At 46.5% G+C, this 25265-nt stretch overlaps 1 protein-coding gene across 1 annotated transcript in view; it reads right to left on the bottom strand.

Moving 5' to 3' along the window:
• The window catches only part of MTM1 (myotubularin 1), a 411360-nt gene that overhangs the window by 259678 nt on the left and 126417 nt on the right, over positions 1 to 25265 (bottom strand). The window contains exon 6 of the mRNA XM_069212406.1: positions 24229 to 24330. Within this exon, the coding sequence (XP_069068507.1) occupies positions 24229 to 24330 (102 nt within the window). The remainder of the gene's footprint in view (positions 1 to 24228; positions 24331 to 25265) is intronic.

Below are 25265 nucleotides of genomic sequence, written 5' to 3' on the forward strand. Positions count from 1 at the left end.
AGAGGTTGTGTGCATGGTTATGTTGTGAAATGCTGCTGCCCTGGCTAGAACCTGTGTATATGAGGTGCTATCCTCTGGGGGTGATGGCTTTGATGGATAGCACTCTGGACTATTGTCTGAAACGGGATCATCATAAAGGTCCCATGGATCAGTGTAATCTTGGTGTGACTGTAAAGAGTGTGATGGAGACTGTGCAGTGGGGGTAGCAGGCGGGAAGACAGTTAGGTGAGGAGAATGAGGAGGAGACTGGTGAGGTGAAAACTCGGGAGGCGGAGATTTTTGTCTTGGTTTTGGCACTTTAGCTGGCAGCTGATCAGTGTCCAAATGTCCATGAAAGGCCAGTTTTCTCTTTGTTCTTAGAGGAGATGCAGTGAGGATTTTGCCAGTGTCTTTATGAATTTGTATTCTGGCCTGTTTCTCGTCACAATCCTCCATGTGTGTCAGTTCTTCTGCAAATTTATGCCTTTCTTTTAATTGCTTTGAAAGTCCATGCTCCTCGGTATATGTGTGCTTTTTCGGCTCCGAAGCCGGCTTCTTCGGGATCGAAAGGCCTGAAGTACTTGTTGGCCTTGGCTCCGAGAGTGACTTTTGGGGCTTCGACTCAATGGGTCGGTGCTTTATAATTTCGGAGCCTGTGCCTCGGCTCGAGTCCGAAGGCTTTGTTGTTGGTGTGGCCTTTCTCGGTGCCGAAGATGTTGCTTAGTCACCGGTAGTTTTCTTACGGGTGGAGCCATGGCTTTCTGGCAGTGCCGTCCCGAGGCCTTGTATTTGGGCTTGGATTGGGTCGGGGCAAGTGTTCTCATGTGCTGACCCGCTGTTATCGGTCGGTCGATGTCGGACTCGTGCTCGGAATCGGACCCCCAAACGGAGACGGTGGTGTGGATCATCTCCTCCTCTTCTGCGTCGAGGCGTTCGGTGCTTCTGGACGTCATCTCTAACCTTTGCGCTCTTCGGTCTCTCAGAGTCTTTTTCGAGCGGAAGAATCTGCAGGCCTCGCAAGTATCCTGTCGGTGATCTCGAGATAGACACAGGTTACAAACTAGATGTTGGTCCGTGTAAGGATACTTGGCGTGGCACCGAGGGCAGAATCTAAACGGGGTCCGGTCCATGAGGCTTTGACTAGACATTTGGTCAGGCCGTCCAGGCCCAAGTTGGGCGCAGGAGCCCCGAAGGTCAAGTAGAGATCTGTATCAGCCAGTACCAAGGTGTTGATGATAGGTGGACTTGATCAAAAACAATACTGATGAATGTAGAGAGTTTGTAATATTTTTCCGACTCGAACAACCGGAGTGAAAAGAAACACGTCCAAACCCGATGGCGGAAAGAAAACAATCTAAGATGGAGTCGATGCCCATGCAGAATGGAGCCGAAAAGGAGTCACTCGGTCCCGTGACTCGAAAAGACTTCTTCGAAGAAAAACAACTTGTAACACTCCGAGCCCAACACTAGATGGCAGGACCTGTGCATAGCATTTGTATCTGCAGCTACATATGCCATCGAACATATATATATATATACATATATACACACACACCACAATATTTGAGGGATTTAGGGGTAATCTATGATATTGTTAACTACTGAAAGCTATTCCCTGAAATAGAAATATAGAACTGTATTACACATTATACCCATTACTTTATATTTGTAATAAATGGGATAAACAACCCCTTGCCATACTTTTTAAGGATATTACAAGTCACAGAGGAGTTCTATGACCATATAGAGGAAAGAGGCCGAAGGCAAAGTTCCTTTATAAAGTTATGGAACTCCGAGATGATTTGCAATATTATTATAATGTACTACAGAGGGTATTTTATTCGTTATAATACACAGTACCAAAAAACACTTCAATCCTTGGTGTCTTGCCACACACAACAAAAAGCATTTAGTCGTTTTTGCAAAAAGGAAGAAGGCCGGTTTCATATAAATCACATTAAATAATGTTATGGCTGAAACATGCAGATTCCAGATATCCTGTAATGTCCCATAGTGAGGAACAAAACAAACACGTTGCTACAAACATCTCCTTTCTGCTGATCGCTTATTTTAGGTAAAAAAAAGTCAGAAGAAGGAAAAGGGAGTTCCCATTTTCATTAACAGTAGCTGTAATTATGCTCCTGGCTCTGGTTGGAGGCACCAAAATGTCGGGAGTCAATTGTAATATCTTACAGTTACGCAGCTAAGTCATTTCTTTATTAAAGGCAACTACATACATCACAAGACGCCTGTAATACATGTTTAGTTTGGGGTAGTTAGTTGGAAAGATGTGTTTAGTTAAAGAGAGAAATGATCAAGTTTAAATTATAAAGCGTACATTCTATCAGTACAAGGGATAGAGTTTTGAAGATGTTCTTTTGAAGGTGCAGCCAACAATAGGCACTTGTTGGAATTTGAATGTTAAGATTGATTATAAAACTGTGGGCAATGATCATAACCAGTGAACTTATGCTGCGTTTCTGTAGTGATTACTGTATATTTATGGATTTACTGCTCTTGACATATAATGTGCAGTTTTCAGCAACAAAGTGTTGTATCTAGATTAAATGGATCAACATAAGACTGCCAAAGAACACGCTGTATAATTTGCCTTTTTCTGCATTAATTGGATAACAATATCACATAATTTGGTCCTCCAGTAAAGCACAATTCAAATGGTCCTGAATGGTCAATCTCTGAAGGATGCTTTGCCTGGGCGCTGTAATGATGACACACACAGTTCACTAGGACCACTGAAATATTTTTAATACTTCATAGTTTCCTCTAAAACAGGAGTTTTATGCCACTAGACCTTGTGCAATAAAAGTGTCCAACCGAGATTGATACCTCACCCGGGGAAAATAGTGTACCCTGACTTGGTCACTTCTATTCAATGATGCAGTCTTCAGGAGGGCAGGGTTTTACAATATAATTTTGGATTACCCAATAATACTGAGAAGAAGGGACCTCTGCAGGGGCCAGAAATATGGACCAGGAATACACCTGAGGTGTGCTTACTGGAGTGACTTGGAGACCAAAAAAAAATAAAGAAAATGGGTAATAAATGTACTGTTAATTTGCTGTTACTTGGACCTAGAACATAGCTAGGAAAAGAAAATCAAATACAGCACCAACCACTCGAAAATGGAGAAAGCAGGTGCTACTCTAAGCTTGGGTGGAAAGGGAGGTCTTGTGTATAATGAGGCAGAAGGATACAGGGAAAATGGAATTGACAGAGGCTTGAGATGAATTGGTGCAATCATTTATAAACGTCGCTTATAACTGGCTGCCCAGAGCAGATCCACCCTACTCAGAGACACCATCAAGTGAAGATTATTACACCTTGACAATATGACTTAGGTGTTCATTGACTGTGGGACCCCTCAATGAATGATCGGAAACAGAGTGTGACTTGGTTGCTTTAAGAGAGACTTGATTACACTATCCTGGTAATCTTGTTTATATGCTTAACATTCCCATCAACTGGGACACTTTGGGGTCCCAATGGATCCCTCTTTCCTAGATTAACATGACTTACCAACAGGAAATACCTTACTTGTCAGCATCGACGTAACACGGAGGGACTGCAATCCTGGTTCCTGTACCAACACACCCCCCCACCACTCCCCCCTTCTCCGCTCCCCCAGGAACCTGTTCCAGGACCCACAGCACCACTCGCTGGGGCTGCAACATGTTCACCGAGCCTACGGCCTGTAAATAAGGTGAGGACCGTGGGCTTGCTTGGAGAGGAGGTGGGGTTTTGGAGGCGATCAGCGGGGACTCGCAGAACAGGCCCCGAGCGGGAACGATGAGCCGCTTCAGTGCCTGGAACGGGAGACCACGGACCCTAGTGCAAGGGTGTTGCAGCGTCGCACACAGTATCCAGACGACGCACTGTGGGGACCCGGAGGAGGGGTCCCATAAGTGACAGTCTGCTCTTCTCCTGGAACACTGGCGAAGTCTGCAGCCCGTGGTGCGCAGCGTGATGGCCACGGGCTCGCTCCAGCACCTACATAGACCTATGGCAGTGCGGGGGCGCTCGGCAACAGGGGCCCCGCAGATGCGCACCGAGATCCCTGGGATGCGAGAGAAAATCGCGGCCTGCACCACACACTGCAACGGAGAGCTTATCAATACGGCATATGACGCCGTGGCGATCCATAACGGGGGCCAGGAGGTGAGGTCCCATTGATGGCTGATATCCATTCTAGGACATACAGGGGACCACCGCCGTGGGCTCCGCAACTCTCATTTCCACATCAGGGCACGATCCTGAAGCCGCTTTTGGACACAGATGAACCTGCACCCAATCATTTGCGGTGCACTCTGCAGTATGCATTACCAGACCCACAGAGTACAGGCCAGAGGTACGGCCTTTATACTTTTAGGGCACTGGAGCATTGGAGGGGCCTGCAAGTTGCCTTGCGAGATGTGCCACACCCCCGAACCCCTCCGCTCGTTTATGCCAGGCCTACTAGCGAGCGCAACGCCCTCGGGGCCTTTGGAGTCCTACAGCCCAGGTGGGACTCCCTGCCCTCAGCTAGTGCTTATCGGTCGTCAGGCCAACAGGGCCCTCATGACTGCCCTCCCACACCCACCATTGTGAGCCGAGGGAGAAAAGGGTCTCTCTGGACACCCACATGGGGTCTGCCCAATAAGGTCCTGCGTTTGTCAAGGTCCAGAGGAAATTCCTTATGACAGGTCGGACGGCCTGCTAGACAGACTAACCTCCTCAGGCCGCAACCTCCGGAGTGAACTATTGCTGCACCCACTATCCATCTTCCCGCTCGCTGATGCAGGTGCAGACCTCTGCTGACCTCTAGGGGGTTTGGGGATGCCCGGCCTCCCCAACGCTCGATTCTCCGTTACTAGCCTCTGGAAGAATGGGTTAGGTTAACCAGATTAAGGACTGCGTCCGCTAACCTCCCAGGCACACAAGGGACACTCGACTCCGGTGGGACCTTCCTTCCAGCCACTGCGCGCCGTGACACGCCCATAGGGAGGCACAACAGAATATGGAATCTGTGGCAAACCAGGATTATCTGTTCCGATTTTGCTCCCACCTCAGCATGGGAACTGCGGCCCCTGTGCCATCCGATATTGGGCATTGAATCCTAAGCCCCATCGATCTTGTGGATCTCACTACCTGCACGTTTCCAAGGAAATTTCCCCTGGAAAATCATCAGGCAAATCGGCAGGCGAGTCTACGCGCCAGCTACTTTTCTCTGAAGCTGTCTCTCAGTCACGGCCAATGTCTTCCTCTGCCCCCTCTGCGGACCTCGGTTCCACAGATACCCCAGGGACCGACCCCCCGCCCGACCTGGAGCAAGGGTTCATAATGGGCCCACTCTCCATTACGTCACGACCCGCTGATTAATATAGTAGTGCGGCCTGATCTCATAACCATATCAACCTTTCAGTGACCACCAGCCTAATCTACTTAGAGTGAAGGGAACAGCATGCATCAGCACTCTTTGGCGATCCACCAACAATCATAGGGCAACCACATATGAAATAAAACCAGAGCAGCGGTTGGCTCTGGTCGGAACACAGTGAGTCAACCCACCCTCCAGGGTCTGTCTTAGTCAGGTCATACCTCCAGCTGCAGTCTTGGGAATCTTCCCTCTGTCCCTCCCCCTTTCATAGATGTCCCTGGTTATTCTCCTTTACTTTTCCTCTCCTCTATCCCCCTGATTGCCATCTATCACCTTAGGGGGCTTCTACATATGCTTCAGCTGCTTCGCGTACACCGAGAGGTCCCTTTCCATCCAATAATGACCCGACTGGAGATGCCCTATGTTCCTAACGACACGTCCTGGGGGTACGTCTGGAAGGGAGTTGGGATCTTCCCCAATATCCCTCCCTCTCACCATCATGAGATTGCTATGTTCTGCTATTATCTCTGTTGGCTACCTGCCCTCTCACCCCTCTGGCATGCCCGGCTGCAGATTCCATAGGGTTGGACCAGTGGTTTACAGAAGTTAGGCTCATATACGTTTTATCTTTAATCCGGACACAGGCTCGGACTGTCTTTCCATCCCTACCAAGCTGTGCCCATCTCTCTCCTATCTTATTCTATCCTCTTTTCATTTTGTCTTTTCCTCCCTCCCTCCCTTCCCTACCTTTTCCTGTACCAGGCCCTATGTCCTAGGGCAAACCGTGGGCCCCCTCTCCAGGTTTCCGTCTCCATCCACCCCTGACTTTTCAGTCTTGCATACCACCCCAACACGTAGGGAGCCCAAACTACCCTGCCTCATCCCATAGGTCCAGTAGCACCAGTTCTACCCCCGCGGCCCGTCTGACATTCTGGATATGGGGCCTGCCCTCCCTCTTACAGTGGTGTCATGGAACGTTCATGGTCTTACGCACTATTTAAAAAGGAAAAAAGTACTATCTTATTAGCAATCCAAACATGCAGATGTTGCCCTTTTGCAAGAAACGCATTTGTCCTCTTCAGAATCCCAAAAACGACACTGAGATTGGGTGGGCCGTGTACTATATGGCAGCAGTCCGCAGTCCACTCTGGGCGGCTCCGGGTTCAGTGCACAGCTGTGGGGTGGCAATCCTCCTTCATCGCTCTTTACAATTCAAGGTGTTCAAATCATTGACCAATTCTGAGGGTAGATACATCCTCACCAAACTCCAGCTTGGTGATTTTACACACTCTGCATAGGGTCCACTTACGCCCTCACTGGCTCGAAGCACTCCTTCTTTTTACATATTAATCGCCTCCTGACTGAGATTGGGGCCTCTCATTACCTCTTGGGTGGGGACTGGAACCTTGCTCCAGACGCGATCCTGGATAGAACAGGCAGAGTGGATGTTAGCAACAATGCAAACACTGCCCTATGGGGGATGTAAAGGCAGCCCACGGGCTGGTGGACCACTCGCACCTCTCTCATCCACTAGACTGCAAATATACCTTTCTCTCATTAGTCCAAGGATCGCGGTCTCTGCTGGACTATTTTCTTACCTCCCATAAATTGATCCCCATGGTTCGGGACTACCGGATTTTGGAGGCTGCACTGTCTGACCATGCCCCGGTACTCATAGCCCTAGACTTAGGTCCGGCCTCCCCAGGCCTAAAACCGTGGTGTCTGAATGTTTAGAGATATCGTACTAACCCCCTCCCCCCTGGGCAAGAACCAACTCCGTGCCCACATCTCCGCCTATCTAAATGACAACAAAGTCTCGTTTTCCTCCCCTCAGGTTTTACGGGCTGCGGCAAAGGCAACGATGAGAGGACAACTTATGAGAGATGCTGCCCTCGCTAATGTCCGGAAATATTCCTGTAGCAGGAGGTGGATGATGTGATAGTAACGTGTACCTGCAAATACACCATACACCCTACCCCATTCACATGCTGTCACCTCAAAAAGGCGAAAATGGAACTTAATGCCCTCAATACTTCCCAGGCATAATATGCGCTACAGAGGATGATAGGTAGGCACTATGAACAAGGTGAAAAGGCAGGCCGTTTACTGGCAGCCCAACTAAGCCAACAGGAGGCAGCTCTAGCCATCCCGGCCATTCGCGATATTGACGATATGCTCCTCACGCACCCGCAGGAAATCGCTGACGCATTTGGGCGCATCTACCGAACCCTATACATGCCTGAAACAGCAAGCGGAGTTCTTTAAAATGGCTCACATCCCCAGTCTCACAGCAGAGGGCTGTTAGAAGTAGAGATTAGCAAGGAAGAGATATTGCAACCTCCAATATCACAAGCTGTTCTGTGATATATTTATATGCAGATGGCATCTTACTCACGCTCACTGACCTTGCTCATTCCCTCACAGCACAGCGTAACACCCTGACGGTCTTTTAAGTCAAATCCGGTTATAAAATAAACTGGGGTAAAAGTGAAGCCCTGCCTCTATCCCCGGTGAACACGAGTGCAGCTATAACAGCATTCCCCATCTCGTGGAAGCAATCGCGACTCAAATACCTAGGAATCCTTATTAACAGGGGCCTGGAGCAGATGGTACAGGACAATATGGAACACTTGCTTGTTTGCACCCTACAAGACTTTGCAAAATGGTCCCAATTGAGCCTCTCCCTGTGGGAGAGAGTACAGGCCGTTCACATGGTTAGTCTACCACAACACATACAAGTCCTTAGGATTCTGCCAATGTTGGTGCCCCTGCCAATGCTAAGGAAAGTAGATGCCTGTATCCGTAAATTCGTATGGGGCTCAATGCAAATGCAGCTCTCCAAAGGTATGCCTTTGGCGAGGAGAGAATGCGGAGGGTTGGGACTGCCTTCTGCAGAACACTACGCGCTGGCACTTCAACTATCTCAGCCGACTTACTTACTGCCGAAGTCCCCGGACCCGCCACAATGGGTGAGGATAGAACGCTCAATCTCGGGTGAGCCCAGAGGCTGGGATGTGCTATATGGCAGCAACGCCCCTCCACCCCAGCCCGCACACCTGGTGTTGCCGACTGGCTCACCGCCTTCTAGGAGTGAATCCTCGGGTTCACATGCATGTGCCATGTGCCACTCTGGGGCAATGCCAGCCTAAAGATGGGGGGGGGGGGTGTGGATGACGGTCAATTGGGGGAGCTGGTGATCATATACACTGAGCAACTCCTCGCTGACAGGATGCTTAAACTGTTCCCGATACTACAGACAGAGTTTGGGCTACCCACCCAATACTCCTGGCGGTACCAACAACTCACACACTGTCCCCGCAGTTGCATGGGGCCTTACCCATGGACACTGCACCGCTCACCAGTACTTGATTACCTACATACATGAGGCTCCTTCCGTGGAGTGATGTCGGGCCTGCATAAACTATTGAATCAATATTTGTTCTCTCTCCCCCTCCTATTCTCCCTCAAGGCTAAATGGCAAACCTCTCTGCAGGTGTAATATGATGTGGACGACTGGACCGCTCTCATGGAGATCCGGGAGAGAGGGGTCCAAGAGGCATGAATGAAATTTAGCCTTTTTAAAAACCTTCATGACTGGTACTGGACACCCCGGAAACTTAGATCTGTCTCACGGTTGCCCCATGCGCAATGCTGGCGGTGCCCTCACCCACAATGTGACCTAGTCCATATGTTATGTGACTGTCCACAGATACACCCATATTGTGCGGCAGTTGCGGAAACACTGAGGGAGGTATTGCCACTGCCGCCCTCTCTGGCCCCCTCCTTGCTCCTACTGCACGATACAGGAGATGCCCAGGGTATGTCCCGCACACAACTCCGCCCCTCCACACGGCGCTATCCATGGCTAAACTTTGTATTTTGCAACACAGGTGTGCACTGGCGCCCCCCCACCCATGATGAATCGCTATATACAATGTTCCAAACAGCTGCCCATGAACGCATTATTCATGCCATACAGGATCGGGTGGATGTGTTTCAGAACATATGAGCCCCTTTCCTTTGGCTTGGGAATGACTGAGCTCCATACACGCCTTCTCCCTACTTCTGTCCTCCCTCCCTCCCTTTCCATCTCTCTTTCCTCCCCCACCTTCGACTCCTCGCCCTCCTCCCCCCTACTCCCACCTGCCGTCGCCCTCCTCTTTCCTCCTTCGTTTCTCTTTATACATGTCTCTATCCTCTACTGTTCTTTCTTCTCTTCTTCTAACCCACTCCCTTTTTCTACACTGCCTCTTCTCCTATAATCTTCCCCTTCTCCCCTTCTCCCCCTCTTCCTCTATTCTTTTCTCTCCTCACCCCTCCTCTCTCGTTCTATCTACCCTCTCCTCACTGTCTCCCCCCTCTCGGTTTCCCACTCCTGGACCTTCCTTCCACACCTCTTCTCTTCTATTCTATTGTATAGCCATATAGACATGTCCCCATCTCTGTCCCCATACCACTATTCTTCTTTCCCATTTTCTCTCTTCGTAGAACAGTAGCCTTCTATTCTCATCTACACCCTTCGCTTTAGCTACATTGTGGATTAGGATTTTCGACATTCTCCTCATTATGACTGTTACATTTTATCTCACTCACCCAATATTGTAGGTTCGGAGGTCCTTCTGGTAGTTATTATCCCTGGGCCGTATTCGCCCCTACCCTGGAGTATCCCACTGAGTATCCAAACCACTAGGGAGCGTGGAGAGTCCCTTTCTGTTTCCTCCACACACAGAGACAGATTTGTATCCCGGCCCTAGCCGTAAACTAATGGTCCGGCATTTAGTTTAGCACCCTAATCGCACAGTGAGATCAGTACTGACACACATATAGAGTGCAAGTTTCTTCCATAGCCATTAACGCACCTGAACTGGAATTGCTAACATAGGATGCTACATGTGCATTGTGTAGATGTATATCATTAGGGAGGTAATGTGCTGTGTTATTGAAGAAGGCTTTTTCTGTTCCTCTGTAATGCCAATAACATGTAAGCTGTTATTTCACTGCTATATTACTGCTTCTGTTCTTTAATAAAGAATAAAGAATTGTGAAACAAAAAAAATATAGACTAGGCATGCTTGCAATGATATATGTAATTGTTACCTCTACAAAGGATCATGTAACAACAGGAGATGTCCACCACCAACAGGTTTTGATAATGTTAAGTTGTTAGTGTTTATATAATTTACTATTATTCACTAAAATTCTGCAAATGTGTACAAAACTTGCAAGCCTGACCCCTTGTGAATTAATCAAACCTTACCTATGGGAGAGTATTCATGGACTGTCCTCCAGTAGTAAATTTGAAAAGAAAGCAACCATTACTTGACTGACATCAGTTTTTTTCAATCTGTCTGTGCCCGCAGACACAGAGCTCCTAAGAGCAAATTGGAAGACTATGTGCAGAACCCTAGATCTTCTATGCAGAAGCTCAGCATTCTCTTGGGGGCCAAGCGTTGGGAGTCTCTCCTTCTCCTTAGAGGTGTGAGGCTGAGCATAGAGCACCAGGCAGGGTTATGATCTGACCAACATTGAACAACGTGCCAACTTATGGCAGGAAGGAAGTCCACAGAACAAGTAGGGCTGAGGAGAAGGTAGTGTATAAGGTGGATTGACAAACAGCCTGAAGCTCACTTACTCACCCTGCTGTGGTGAAAGCGAAAGGAATACAGTCTTAATGTTAAGGAGCTATCAGAGAGTTGTGAAGTGGCTCAAACTGAGTGCAGATCCGTCAGGACCAAATTAAAGTTCCACTGGGTCATGACAAAGGGAGAAGGGGAAAACATGTTGAAGCCCTTTAAAGAAATCACAACACAAATGGTTTAACAAGGGCTGAACTGGCAATGGTAAGTAGATTAAACTGGGCAAAAGATAACCTTGACCATGCCCAAAGCAAAGCCTTGCTGTGCAAGAGAAAGAACAAACAGAACGCCAGATAACTTTGCCTGGAGGGTGTCAATTTGGCATGTGCCACACCAAGCTACAAATTCCTCAGCACAACAGGCGTATATTGTTTTTGTTTAGGGACGTAGGTTGCCAAAATGACATGAACCACCTCCAGAGGAATGTCTAAGGTGTTCAACTGTCGCTGCTCCATCTCCAGGCATGAAAGCTTGAGCCTGAATGCTTGAGTGGAGAAATCTGCCCTAATACTGCAACAGTAAGCCCTCCCGGAAGTGCAGCCTCATCGGAGGACAAATGCGCGCGACCAGGAGTTTTGGATACCATACTGTTGTAAGGATAATGTTTTCCAGTGCAGAGACCCCGTTCTCATTTCAATTTGAAGACATGTTATTGAACATGTAACGTGTTGAATTGCCATCTCATCAAATGCATGTTTCTGGCATGTGCTTTTATTCTGTAAAGGTAGAATGAATATCTCTGATAAGCAAGATGAACCAAAAACACATTCAGAGATAACTTAGTAACTATTTAGCTTTGAAATTATTCCACCAATGTCATACATTTTATGAGTGTTTCCCTCTGAAATTCTATTATTTTAATCACTTGCTTTTAGACTTATTTCTTTCAGGTTTAGATTCTGAAACGCATACAGGATAGGTTCCGTTTTAGCTATAGTTTACAGTTTAGTTACCCTGTCCAACTTGTTTACGTATGTAGGCCATGATTCCATCTTGACTAATGGAGGTCAACATCTACCCTGTCTCAAACAATGGCAGTCACCGTCCTTCCCAATTCATGAAAAATCATTGACATGACTACTATGAGATACAGATGTCACCTGACCTTATCTTTCTAAGAACTGTAAAAGCATCAAGCCCTTTGATCAAAGACACAGATACAACTAACAAGGTGATATTTGTCTGGGTCAAATGTCTGTTTTCCACTATGTCAAGGTTGATTAAAAGCAAATTTCAACACATAACCAAGATAATGTAAACTGAATTGACATCCTCTCACCTTATATGTCCATAAAATCTCATAAGGAAATGTCTGGGATGCACATAATCTATGTCAGACATTTCTCAATTTATGTCACAAATTTTAATCCCTGATAAAATGCAATATATAAGTCACTTGACCACTTAGGAGAGAAAATTCACCCAGGTCGCAGACACAGATCCACATGAGCATGGCAACAGATTCCATCTCAATAAAAAAAAGCCTCAAGCAAGACTTCGAAGCTCTGAAGCATACCAATCCGACTTCATGAACTAGTGCCAGGACTGTAGTCACTTGTAGACACAATCTCCTAGCTCTTGGCCTTGTGCTCAAAATATCTGACAAAGCTACTCCAAACACACAACAAACCCTGTTGTCCCGGTATGAGCACTACCTCTGAAACTCAGGTTTATTACTGATTCATCTGCTATGAACTAGCACAGTGCTTAGAGATAGCAATGTGAGGGTCAAAGGGAGACAAATTGTGATGTTAAAAATGTTCCCTGTTTTCACTGTTAATGTAAAGTCTAACTGCCTTTTATTATCTTCTGAGATATTAATATGTGCACTAGACCACAGCATTTAAAATGCCTATTTTACAATACATATGTTGAATACATATTCCATTTCTAGTGATCTTAAGAGTGTAAATCATTAATGAACAACTATTTAGATTACCACTGCTCTTGTTAGTGACCAAAAAGCATGGACACCACCTCATTTATATATTGAGTGGTGTCCTACAGGGCTACAAAAACCTGCTTTCACATTCAGCTGTGGTGCATTGGACTAAGTTAACTCGTGTCACCTGTGGGTGTGAAAACAAACCTTTAAGATTCATTTTATGCAACAACACTCTCTGTGCCCAATCCAGAGGCAGCAGGATGACTTTGGGCTGGTCTGTCCTGATCTCTTTGAGAACCCGACGCAGGAGTGGTATTGGTGTGAAGGCATTCAGGAGTCCTTAGTTCCACTTGAAGCGGAATGTGTCTCCAAGCAAGAGATGCTTTGAAAACTCCATCACGCAGAAGTGCTGACACTGTATGTTCTTGGCGGTGGCGAATACAGTGAACAAAGGTTCTCCAAATCAGGAAAGAGACCCTGCCAGCCCTCTGGATTTGACTGCCATTTGTAATCTTCTAGGCGATGATGGGTGAGCTTGTTCGCCTTTGCATTCGAAGACCCTTCTAGATGGTTCACCACTAGGAAAATTCCTTCATGTTCCAGCTGCTTCCAGAGGCACAAGGCCTCTTGGCATAGGGTGAGCGGCCACAACCGGCCTTGTTCATTGCGGTAACACAAGACAGTGGTGTTGTCCGCAGGCATCTGTACCAGTATACCTTTGATGGAAGGCGGGAAGGCTTTCAGTGCCAAGCGGATGACCCTGGGCTCAAGGTTAATGTGGAGATGGGACTCTGTTGGATGGTGTTGGGAGTGTGTAGGTCCAATATAGGCCGAAGACCTCTGTACTTCTGGGAATCAGAAAGTAGCAGGAATTACAACTATGTCCTACTTCTGGTGCCGGCACCCTCTATACAGCCACTTTGGCCAGAGGGCCAGTACTTACTGCTGCAAAATGGAGAGATGGTTCTCCATCAATCATATGAGGAGGGGTGGGGAGATTGGTGGAAGGTGCAGTGGGGAAAAATAAATGGAAAAACATACTCCCTGTGAACTATCTGAAAGACACATCTGTTCTAAGTAATCAACTGACAACCAGGAAAGAATTGCTGGATTCTGGAGATGGACAAGTGGCGCTGCAGGGGATGGGGTATTAGGTGGATGGTGGACTGGGCAACACACTGACCTTGGCTAAATGGGCAGTGTCACGTCAGCCTCAAAATTGCAAGGTCCCTTGAGTGGGTTGGACACGCTGGCTATAAGGGGTGCCTCGACTAAAACCACAAAAAAGTGTTGGAACTTGTGCAGCTGCTAAGAAGGGACGGGGCAAACTGGAGAACGAGCAGTAGCCCTACTCTCTTTAGATTGCGTGAGAGCAGTTTCAGCCTTGTCCCCAAACAGGCGTGTTCCGTCAAAGGGCATGCCTGTCAGTGAGGACTGGACTTCGTCTGACAACCCAGCTGATCACTTGGCGGTGCAGGAGCAGAGATTTTACTGATGAAATTTATAATTGATAATGTACTGATCACTGATGAACTAATGTGCGATTTTTTCCTAATGAATGCTAAAAAAAAGGGTGACTTTTGTGAATGACCACCACAATCCATTTTGTTTCCTACTTAGGCTAACGTTAGTGGTAATAGAGTGTTTTTTCATTTTCTTAATACTTACTCAAAGAGTGTGTTTAATAGTTTATAGACGTGTAAATAGCATCCTCTAGTGGAATTTTGTGTTATATCTTACAAGGTCAGATTTATTAGGTAATTTCTAGAGTTTTACTGTCCTATTGTTTAGAAAATGTCACTAACCTATGGTTTCTTCCTCAAGTATAGAAGCAGATGCAACATTGTTAGACGTTTCTTCCTGAACCTGAGATTTTGACGAGATGGAACAATGGATCCACAGACGAGATGGAAGAGAAGAAGAATTGTTATATATTGTGTTTAGCTAATGATTCCGTCAATGAGAAATTGTCGAATGAGAATTCAGTGCACTATGAATGTGTAACTTTTAGTTATCTAACAGTAGTTTTATTGGCTAAATGTAGAACACCCCATTTCCTGACCAATCATGAGTTTCGTTCCTACTGATGGTGTCCCCTTACTGAAGTGATCTTCCTGTTGTTATCGTATGGGTAATGTATAAATTGCAAATTGTTATATGTGTCTTTTGTTTTACAGGTAGCTGCTGCAACTCGTGAATTAATTGCTGCACGATAATATTATTTTTGTTATTACCCGAGTTAGTATGTTTTTCTAAATTTGTGTTTCTAATTATTTTTACGTGAAGCCCAACATTTTAATGCTAGTCAAAGGTTAGTGAGGGAGTTTGTCTTACATGCTCATGATTTGTATTGACTTTCTTTGATCTATTGCTTCAATATATATTATCTCAATGACACGGATATTGGTGTTATTAAGTTACGTCACAATACTAGAGTTAATTTGTTTACTTGCTTTGATTAAACTCAGATATCTAAGACATTCTAACCAGCCATTGATGATTCTTTATATATATCATTTGTGTTTGAGAATTATTTTCGTCACTTTAGCATTGTTAATATAGGGAAATACATTTCTACACCTTCTGTAAGGAAATGCCTCCTTGGCATGGTTACCCCCTGACTTTTTGCCTTTGCTGATGCCAAATTATGAATTGAAAGTGTGCTGGGACCCTGCTAACCAGGCCCCAGCACCAGGGTTCTTTCCCAAAACTGTACCTTAGTCTTCACAACTGGCACAACCCTGGCATCCAGGTAAGCCCCTTGTAAATGGTACCCCTGGTACCAAGGGCCCTGATGCCAGGGAAGGGTCTCTAAGGGCTGCAGCATGTCTTATGCCACCCTGGGGACCCCTCACTCAGCATATACACACTGCTTGCCAACTTGTGTGTGCTGGTGGGGAGAAAATGACTAAGTCGACATGGCACTCCCCTCAGAGTGCAATGCCAACCTCACACTGCCTGTGGCATAGGTAAGTCACCCCTCTAGCAGGCCTTACAGCCCTAAGGCAGGGTGCACTATACCACAGGTGAGGGCATATGTGCATGAGCACTATGCCCCTACAGTATCTAAGCAAAACCTTAGATATTGTAAGTGCAGGGTAGCCATAAGAGTATATGGTCTAGGAGTCTGTCAAACACGAACTCCACAGCACCATAATGGCTACACTGAAAACTGGGAAGTTTGGTATCAAACTTCTCAGCACAATAAATTCACACTGATGCCAGTGTGCACTTCATTGTAAAAATACACCCAGAGGGCATCTTAGAGATGCCTCCTGAAAATATACCCGACTTCCAGTGTGGGCTGACTATTTTTTGCCAGCCTGCCACACACCAGACATGTTGCTGGCCACATGGGGAGAGTGCCTTTGTCACTCTGCCAGGAACAAAGCCTGTACTGGGTGGAGGTGCTTTTCACCTCCCCCTGCAGGAACTGTAACACCTGGCGGTGAGCCTCAATGGCTCACCCCCTTTGTTACAGCGCCACAGGGCATCCCAGCTAGTGGAGATGCCCGCCCCTCCGGCCACTGCCCCCACTTTTGGCAGCAAGGCTGGAGGAGATAATGAGGAAAACAAGGAGGAGTCACTTCCGTGTCAGGACAGCCCCTAAGGTGTCCTGAGCTGAGGTGACTCTTACTTTTAGAAATCCCTCCATCTTGCAGATGGAGGATTTCCCCAATAGGATTAGGGATGTGCCCCCCTCACCACAGGGAGGAGGCACAAAGAGGGTGTAGCCACCCTCAAGGACAGTAGCCATTGGCTACTGCCCTCCCAGACCTAAACACACCCCTAAATTGAGTATTCAGGGGCTCCCAGAATCGAGGAAGATAGATTCCTGCAACCTAAAGAAGAAGGACTGCTGACCTGAAGCCCTGCAGTGAAGACGGAGACGACAACTGATTTGGCCCCAGGCCCACTGGCCTGTCTCCCTACTTCGAAGAAAACTGCAACAGCAACGCATCCAACAGGGTCCAGCGACCTCTGAAGCCTCAGAGGACTACCCTGCATCTAAAGGACCAAGAAGCTCCAGAGAACAGCGGCCCTGTTCAAGAAACTACAACTTTTAGAAACAAAGAAGCAACTTTTAAAGACCACACGTTTCCCGCCGGAAGCATGAGACTTTCCACTCTGCACCCGACGCCCCCGGCTCGACCTGCGGAAAACTAACACTACAGGGAGGACTCCCAGGCGACTGCGAGCCCGTGAGTAGCCAGAGTTGAACCCCCTGAGCCCCCACAGTGACACCTGCAGAGGAAATCAAGGAGGCTCCCCCTGACCGCGACTGCCTGCTTCAAGGAACCCGATGCCTGGAAACCACACTGCACCCACAGCCCCCAGGACCTGAAGGAGCCGAACTCCAGTGCAGGAGTGACCCCCGGGCGACCCTCTGCCTAACCCAGGTGGTGGCTACCCCGAGGAGCCCCCCCCCCTGTGCCTGCCTGCATCGTTGAAGAGACCCCCGGGTCTCCCCATTGATTCCTATTAGAAACCTGACGTCAGTTTGCACTCTGCACCCGGCCGCCCCTGTGCCGCTAAGGGTATACTTTCTGTGCCTGCTTGTGTCCCCCCGGTGCCCTACAAAACCCCCCTGGTCTGCCCTCCGAAGTCACGGGTACTTACCTGCTGGCAGACTGGAACCGGGGCACCCCTATTTCCATTGAAGCCTATGTGTTTTGGGCACCACTTTGACCTCTACACCCGACCGGCCCTGAGCTGCTGGTGTGGTAACTTTGGGGTTGCCTTGAACCCCCAACGGTGGGCTACCTCGGACCCAACTTTGAACCCTGTAAGTGTTTTACTTACCTGTGAACTTAACATTTACTTACCTCCCCCAGGAAATGTTGATTTTTGCAGTGTGTCCACTTTAAAATAGCTTATTGCCATTTTTTTCAAAACTGTACATGCTATTGTGATAATTCAAAGTACCTAGAATACCTGAGTGAAATACCTTTCATTTAAAGTATTGTTTGTAAATCTTGAACCTGTGGTTCTTAAAATAAACTAAGAAAATATATTTTTCTATATAAAAACCTATTGGCCTGGAATTTGTCTTTGAGTGTGTGTTCCTCATTTATTGCCTGTGTGTGTACAACAAATGCTTAACACTACCCTCTGATAAGCCTACTGCTCGACCACACTACCACAAAATACAGCATTAGAATTATCCCTTTTTGCCACTATCTTACCTCAAAGGGGAACCCTTGGACTCTGTGCACACTATTTCTTACTTTGAAATAGTATATACAGAGCCAACTTCCTACACCTTCTTAATAAACTGGTGTGGACATTGCAGTGTAATTAGATGATTGATTTCTTGTTTATTGATGCTTATTGTGAAATAATTATGAGATACATCATTAACCCTCTGTGTGCCCAGGATGAGGTGATCTCGTACAAGGCGAAGGTTCTCCGGTGCCTTGGACGAGATCACCTCGTCCTGCTAGGGGCCCCCCGATGACCAGGCACACCCCTCCCCTAGGCAGGGATGGAAGGGGAATCGCTTCCCCTTCCACCCCCGCGGCATCTGATGTTGTCAGCGCACTTTTGCGCACTGCCTCATCAGAGGCCTCCCCTCCGGCGCTGAAAACTCAGCTTCCAGCGCTGGATCGGAGGATTTGCATTTCTCCTCCGATCACGTGGAGGGGGTCAGAGAAACCTGAAAGGAGAGGAAAGGCTTTTCCTCTCCTTTCAGGCTTCTTTGAGCATTCCTGCTGCCTGATCGCGATGCGATCGGGCAGCAGAAATGCCACTAGGCACCAGGGAATTTTTTTAATTTACTAAATAAGGGGAGCAGCTTCTTGGTCAAGGGCCGCTCTCCAGGGGGCAATTTGTTTTTTGGATGTTTCTGCCTCCCCGGGGCAGAAACCACAAGACACCACGGAATTTGTTTTTCATACTAACGCATAAGGGGAGCAGGGGAATATTTTTAGGCCTTTTCTGCCCCCCCTGGAGGCGGATCGTCCTAATATAATTAGGCAGATTTACCCCCGGGGGGCAGAAACCTCTAGACACCAGAGATATATATTTTGTATTTACTTTATGTTTTTATGTATGGGGAGCGACCCCTTAGACAAGGGTCGCTCCCCTTGGGGGGGTGGGGGGGGGGGGGGGAATTGTATTTAGGCCATTACTGTTGGCCATAACTGCCCCCCTTGGGGGCAGACTGGCCTATCTTGGAAGGCCCATCTCCCCCCAAGGGAAGCAGTAAGCCCACCAGAGACCAGGGAAGATATTTTTTTTTTCAAAATAAGAGGTTGGGGGTATGGCCATACCCGCACCCCAAATAAATGGGGCCAAAGTTCTTCTGCCCACCAGTAGGTAGATTGGGCAATTACCCCCGATCCACACCCAGGGGGGGACAGAAAGTCTACTAGATGCCAGGGAATAAAAAAAATAAAAGAAAATAGTGGGGTGGTGGCTACCAACCTGTATGGGCCTGGTTTTGCCCCCACCCGAACTGAAGGGGCTAACAGTCTTTCAGCTCTCCCCGCACACTAAAACATCTTATCCCATGGCAAGCAAGAGGACATTTGATTATTTTTGTTTTTTTGTTTTACATTTGGGCCATGAGAGCTTGGTAACTCTCAAAATCGTCCCACTTGGAATGGTGAGGGCTGCACTTTTTTTTTTTTTTTTTTTTTACTGTGGGGCGCTGCCATGTAGAAAAATCCCCAAGACCTAGACACATCTGAAAACTAAACATCTAGTTGATTCCAGGGTGGTGTGCTTCACATGCACCGTGCACCATTTCCTTACCCACAATGCCCTGCAAACCTGCAACTTTGCTGGAAAGCACACATTTTTCCAACATTTTTGTGATGGAACCTTCCAGGATCTGCAGTAATCCACACAATTGCTACCACCCAGCATTGTCTCATCTATACCGATAAAATTTCTACTGCACTTGTCACCCTAAAAATGTTTTTTTTTTTCAAACTGCCCTTTTGGACCCACTTTGGTTCCCCCTCAATTTCGACGTGTTTTTGGCTCTTCCCTGTCACAAACACTTGGCCCACCCACACAAGTGAGGTATCATTTTTACCGGGAGACTGAGGGGAACGTTGGGTGGTAGGAAATGTGTCCAGGTGCAGTGTTCCCACACAGAAATGTGGGAAAAATTTGATTTTCTTAGCTAGATTTGCGGTTTGCTGAGGATTCTGGGTAAGAAAATATTGGGGGAATCCACGTAAGTCACACCTCCCTTGACTCCCTCGGGTGTCTAGTTTTCAGAAATGTCTGGGTTTGGTAGCTTTCCCTAGATGGCTGCTGAGCCCAGGACCAAAAACGCAGGTGCCCCCCCCCCCCCAGCAAAAACAGGTAGTTTTCTATTTGATAATTTTGATGTGTCCAGATAGTGTTTTGGGGCACTTCCTGTTGCGAGCACCAGGCCTACCCACACAAGTGAGGTACCATTTTTAATCAGGAGACTTGGGGGAATGCTGGGTGGAAGGAAATTTGTGGATCCTCTCAGATTCCAGAACTTTCTGTCACCGAAATGTGAGGAAAAAGTGTTTTCTTAGCCACATTTTGAGGTTTGCAAAGGATTCTGGGTAAAAGAACCTGATGAGAGCTCGACAAGTCACCCCATCTTGTATTCCCCTAGGTCTCTAGTTTTAAAAAATGCACAGGTTTGGTAGGTTACCCTAGGTGGTGGCTGAGCTAGAGGCCAAAATCGACAGGTAGGCACTTAGCAAAAAACACCTCTGTTTTCTTTGAGAAAATGTGATGTGTCCACTTTGTGTTTTGGGGCATTTCCGGTCGCGGGCACTAGGCCTACCCACACAAGTGAGGTACCATTTTTATCGGGAGATTTGGGGGAACATAGAAAACAGGTGTTATTGCCCCTTGTCTTTCTCTACATTTTTTCCTTCCAAATATAAGACAGTGTGTAAAAAAGACGCTTATTTGAGAAATGCCCTGTAATTTACATGCTAGTATGGGCACCCCAGAATTCATAGATGTGCAAATAACCACTTCTCCTCAACACCTTATCTTGTGACCATTTTGGAAATACAAAGGTTTTCTTGATACCTATTTTGGACTCTTTATATTTCAGCAAATAAATTGCTGTGTACCGGGTATAGAATGAAAACCCACTGCAAGGTGCAGCTCATTTATTGGCTCTGGGTACCTAGGATTCTTGATGAACCTACAAGCCCTATATATCCCTGCAAGCAGAAGAGTCCAGCAAACGTAACGGTATATTCCTTTAAAAAATCTGACATCGCAGGAAAAAGTTAGAGTAAAACGTAGAGAAAAATGGCTGTTTTTTTCACCTGAATTTCAATCTTTTTTTATTTCAGTTGTTATTTTCTGTAGGAAACCCTTGTAGGATCTACACAAATTACCCATTGCTGAATTCAGAATTTTGTCGTCTTTTCAGAAATGTTTAGGTTTCTGGGATCCAGCATTGGTTTCACACCCATTTCTGTCACTGACTGGAAGGAGGCTAAAAGCACACAAAATCGTAAAAATGGGGTATGTCCCAGTAAAATGCCCAAATTGTGTTGAAAAATTGGGTTTTCCGATTCAAGTCTGTCTGTTCCTGAAAGCTGGGAAGCTGGTGATTGTAGCACCGCAAACCCTTTGTTGATGCCATTTTCAGGGAAAAAAAACACAAGCTTTTTTCTGCAGCCCTTTTTTCAATTGTTTTTTTTTTTTTAAACAACATTTTCACTGTATTTTGGCTAATTTCTTGGTCTCCTTCAGGGGAACCCACAAAGTCTGGGTACCTCTGGAATCCCTAGGATGTTGGTAAAAAAGGACGCAAATTTGGCGTGGGTAGCTTAGGCCTGGCAGCAAAGGGGCTAACATCCCCTCTAATCAATGTTGTGTTGGTTCATCGGCCTAAGGAGTGAGATCCACTATTTTGGTGTGAGATAATAGCTAGGATTTCTCCACGCTGCAGCAGTGGCGAATACAACACTAGTGCCAATAAGTCACCCAAAGTATTCTGTGGTGTCCAAGCCACAACAAATCGTGAACCTGGCTGCATCTCAACCATACTGAATTGCTTAAGAAAGGAGTGGGTGAAGGTAGTCAGGCACACCAGGAGGACTTGCGCCACCAAAGGGCATGGACGCAGTGGCAAAACAAACAGCTAGCGTTGACAAAGTGAGGGCCAGGCTGGTGGAGGCCATCTTGGCAAATGCTTCCACTCGCTTAGTTTCCCTTCCAGGGTGAGTAGTAGGAAACATGTTCTGATTCGACAGGCTTGTAGAGGCCTGAACCAAAAAGCAGTTAGGTTAAGGGTGTTGTGACAAGAAAAGCGGGGACACTCAGAGCAGGACAATGGTGCCTGGCAATTTGCGAGTTGACAGGGGACCCAGAACAAGTTTTGGCCAGGCCCTTACTAAAGTGTCCATCAGTGCCTCATTAAATGGGAGAAGAGGCTCAGCAGAAGTCTGTCCTGGTTGTAGGACCTCAGTAAGAACATTGGTTTCTACCTCTATTGTGGGGAGCTGGAGGTCAAGAACTTCAGCCACCCTACGCATAGCCATAGAGGAGGAAGTGGATTCCTCTGTGGCAGGTCCAGCAAGTTCCTGTACCAATTGTAATAATTGTACTGCTGAGTAATTTAACAACCTGGGCGTAATAATCAGAATTGGTGCCAAAGAGGTAGTGCAAAATGGGCTGCCTCCCACGAGGGGCCGGTATGTGCACTGGAAGAAGAGGCACCTAGGGTATTTCGGGCACAACTTTAATTGAGGTTGAATCAGCACCAACTCAACACTGGGGCCAGAGCCAAAATGGGCAAGGAGGGTCCAACTGGCGCAGAGGACGAACCCGCCAACAGCACTCCAGACGGTGAGCCTTGTGGCTCCTTAAGGCCCTGGAGGCATGCTAGAGGAAGAAGGTATGGAACCAAAGAGCATGGCTGTGTGGAACTCTTCAAATTTTTGCGGCGTGGCATTTGGCCCCAGAAATGCAGGTTGTGCAGGTACAAGTTGCAGGATCGGCTCCAAAGTTGGCAGACTCCAGGAGCCGAGATCGAGACGGAGTGGCACCGCCCCAGTGCCTGCTCAAGCAAATGCGAATGGTGCGAGGGGGAGGAATCGTGCTTCGACTTCTTATGTTTCTTTTTAGACTTACCTGCAGACTTTCATCACAATGAAGACTAGCCTCATGAACTGCTATGACGAGTCTGGGAACAGGCCCAGGAATGAACCCTGGATGCAGACCACAACTTGGAGAAGTCTTGATGCTGAGTCTTCTTATGCTAGGCAATGTACAGTTTCGTCACACAGTCCCTGGTGTCCTTTGGCTTCATCGACTCATAATTGTTGAAGGCCTTGGAATCATGGCTCAGCCCCAGGCACACCAAGCACAACTGGTGGAGATCTGTCACGAACATTTGCTTGCAACAGTCCTTGGAGGGCCTGATCAGCTTTTGAGGGTGACATCCCCTGTGCACTGAAGAATTTTGAGGTACAATGTCTCTGAGAGACACGAAGGAAGCTCTGGATCAGCGTCCAGTGCCACAGGATTAAAAGAACTGACATCAGTGTGTGTGAGTGGCCTATATAGGCCTTCCATGCCATTTCCAGAACAACATTAGCACAGAGTTGCAAGGTGCTACTTTCTGGCAAGCTGAGATACTTCTAAAAGGTTTATGGACATAATCTGACACTTGGAGAATATTCAATATTCAAAAAGGTGAGGAATCTACAGCTAGAAGGCTCCATCAGAAATGCAGTTTGGTTGCATCTTTTAAATTCCTAGTTACAGGTTCAAGATGTGAAGAAAGGACTGATTTTAGTATTTGCAAAGAGGAAAAGTACATACCTTAAACTCAGACACTGCCTTCTCAACCCAATTATTTAAAATTCCTGTTACCATCGAGGATAAGAAATACATTTTGTTTCCCTTGCTGGATGTGCGTGACCTGGCATCTTTTGGACTGTTAACAGTAGGGCTGGCTTATGCTTAAATGGTAGGGAGACTATTTTACATCTAGTATGCATTTGTTCTCATTTAATATCTGCTCGAAGGACAATGTTAAGGTCCCAAGTCCTCGAACATGCAGTTCAGGCCTGTGATGGCTGTCCTTAACAACAATAAATTCCAACTCAATTTAACTCCAGGGGAAGGTAAACAGAAAAGAGAATCAAGTGTGACCGCTAAAAGACAACACAATAAGAGACTCTTAGGCCTTGGAATATAACCCCAGCATGGCAGTCAGACAAATTACAATGTGGAATAATATATATTATCTCCAAATTATTGGAGTACAGAGGAAAAACAAAATGGAGGACCCTATGAACAGCAACCGCTTGAGCTAGGACCTCACTGCCATGCTACAGAAGAGATGCGAATATTAAACCTGATTAATATTACGAATATATTTACTCACCAAACCATGTGATAGTGGAAATGCATATTTTGTGAGAATTTCAAAGATGTCCCTTCTGCTGTGGCCTTCTTGTTTCAATGCAAACCTCAGATTTCTCATATCCTACAATAAGCACACAAACATAGTAAGAATAGTAAGGCATGAGAAAGTTTATCACTGCATTATTTTGCCAAAAAACAAAGAATCCATCTGTAGCATTGGGTTAAAATGTTAATTTGGCCAAGAAGACCTAATATTATTAATCCACTACCTTTCTCACACAGTTATAGTACCTCCACTACTTAGAAAGAACATGTTGAATTAGAACTTCTGCTTCAGCACTCTCCTTGCGTATTTATAGATAATTCTTGAGAATCATTGCTATTATAGGTCCAATTATTTTTTCATCTTTGATATAGATATGAAAAGCAAGTCCTAACTCAACACTCCTTATTTCAAGTGTGTAATCTAGTCAACATTACATTTTGCTCTTGATGTGCTAATGTATACCATAGTATTGTACCTGATTTAGATAGAAGTCGCTTTCGGTTTAAGCTCCAAGTCCTTATTTTGTCACGAAAGAGTCCGTACACACTTACCATATGGTAACAGTACACCACTGAGAAAGCACTGCTTCCAGATCTTCAACTCGATAACGTCTGCCCATCCCATCTATCTCTGGCTCAAACTAATCAACCATGATTCCTTTGTTGCATTTGATATATGTACCGCTGACCTTCATGTCAAATCTGGGGGGTGGGGGGGAGGTTTGGTATTCTCCTATATATTTCCACCTATACAAGCTACTTTTAATCTGTGTCTTTCTACCTCTTTTAATCCAGGCTCACTGGAGGGAATACTTTAAAACCCATCACTGGTCGTCATCTTCTACCTTTCAATCTCAGTGAGACATTTCATCACTCAGTTTCTCCATCAACTCTCTGCTGATGACAATGTAATTTCTTTCTCCACCCTCCAAGCCTGTATGACTGACTGCTTCTCTGCCACCTGCCATCTAATGCTGAATGGTTACATGTTGCTTAATATTCAATCCCTTT

This window comes from Pleurodeles waltl, chromosome 2_1 (genome assembly GCF_031143425.1).
Source record: "Pleurodeles waltl isolate 20211129_DDA chromosome 2_1, aPleWal1.hap1.20221129, whole genome shotgun sequence".
Taxonomy (NCBI): Eukaryota; Metazoa; Chordata; class Amphibia; order Caudata; family Salamandridae; genus Pleurodeles; species Pleurodeles waltl.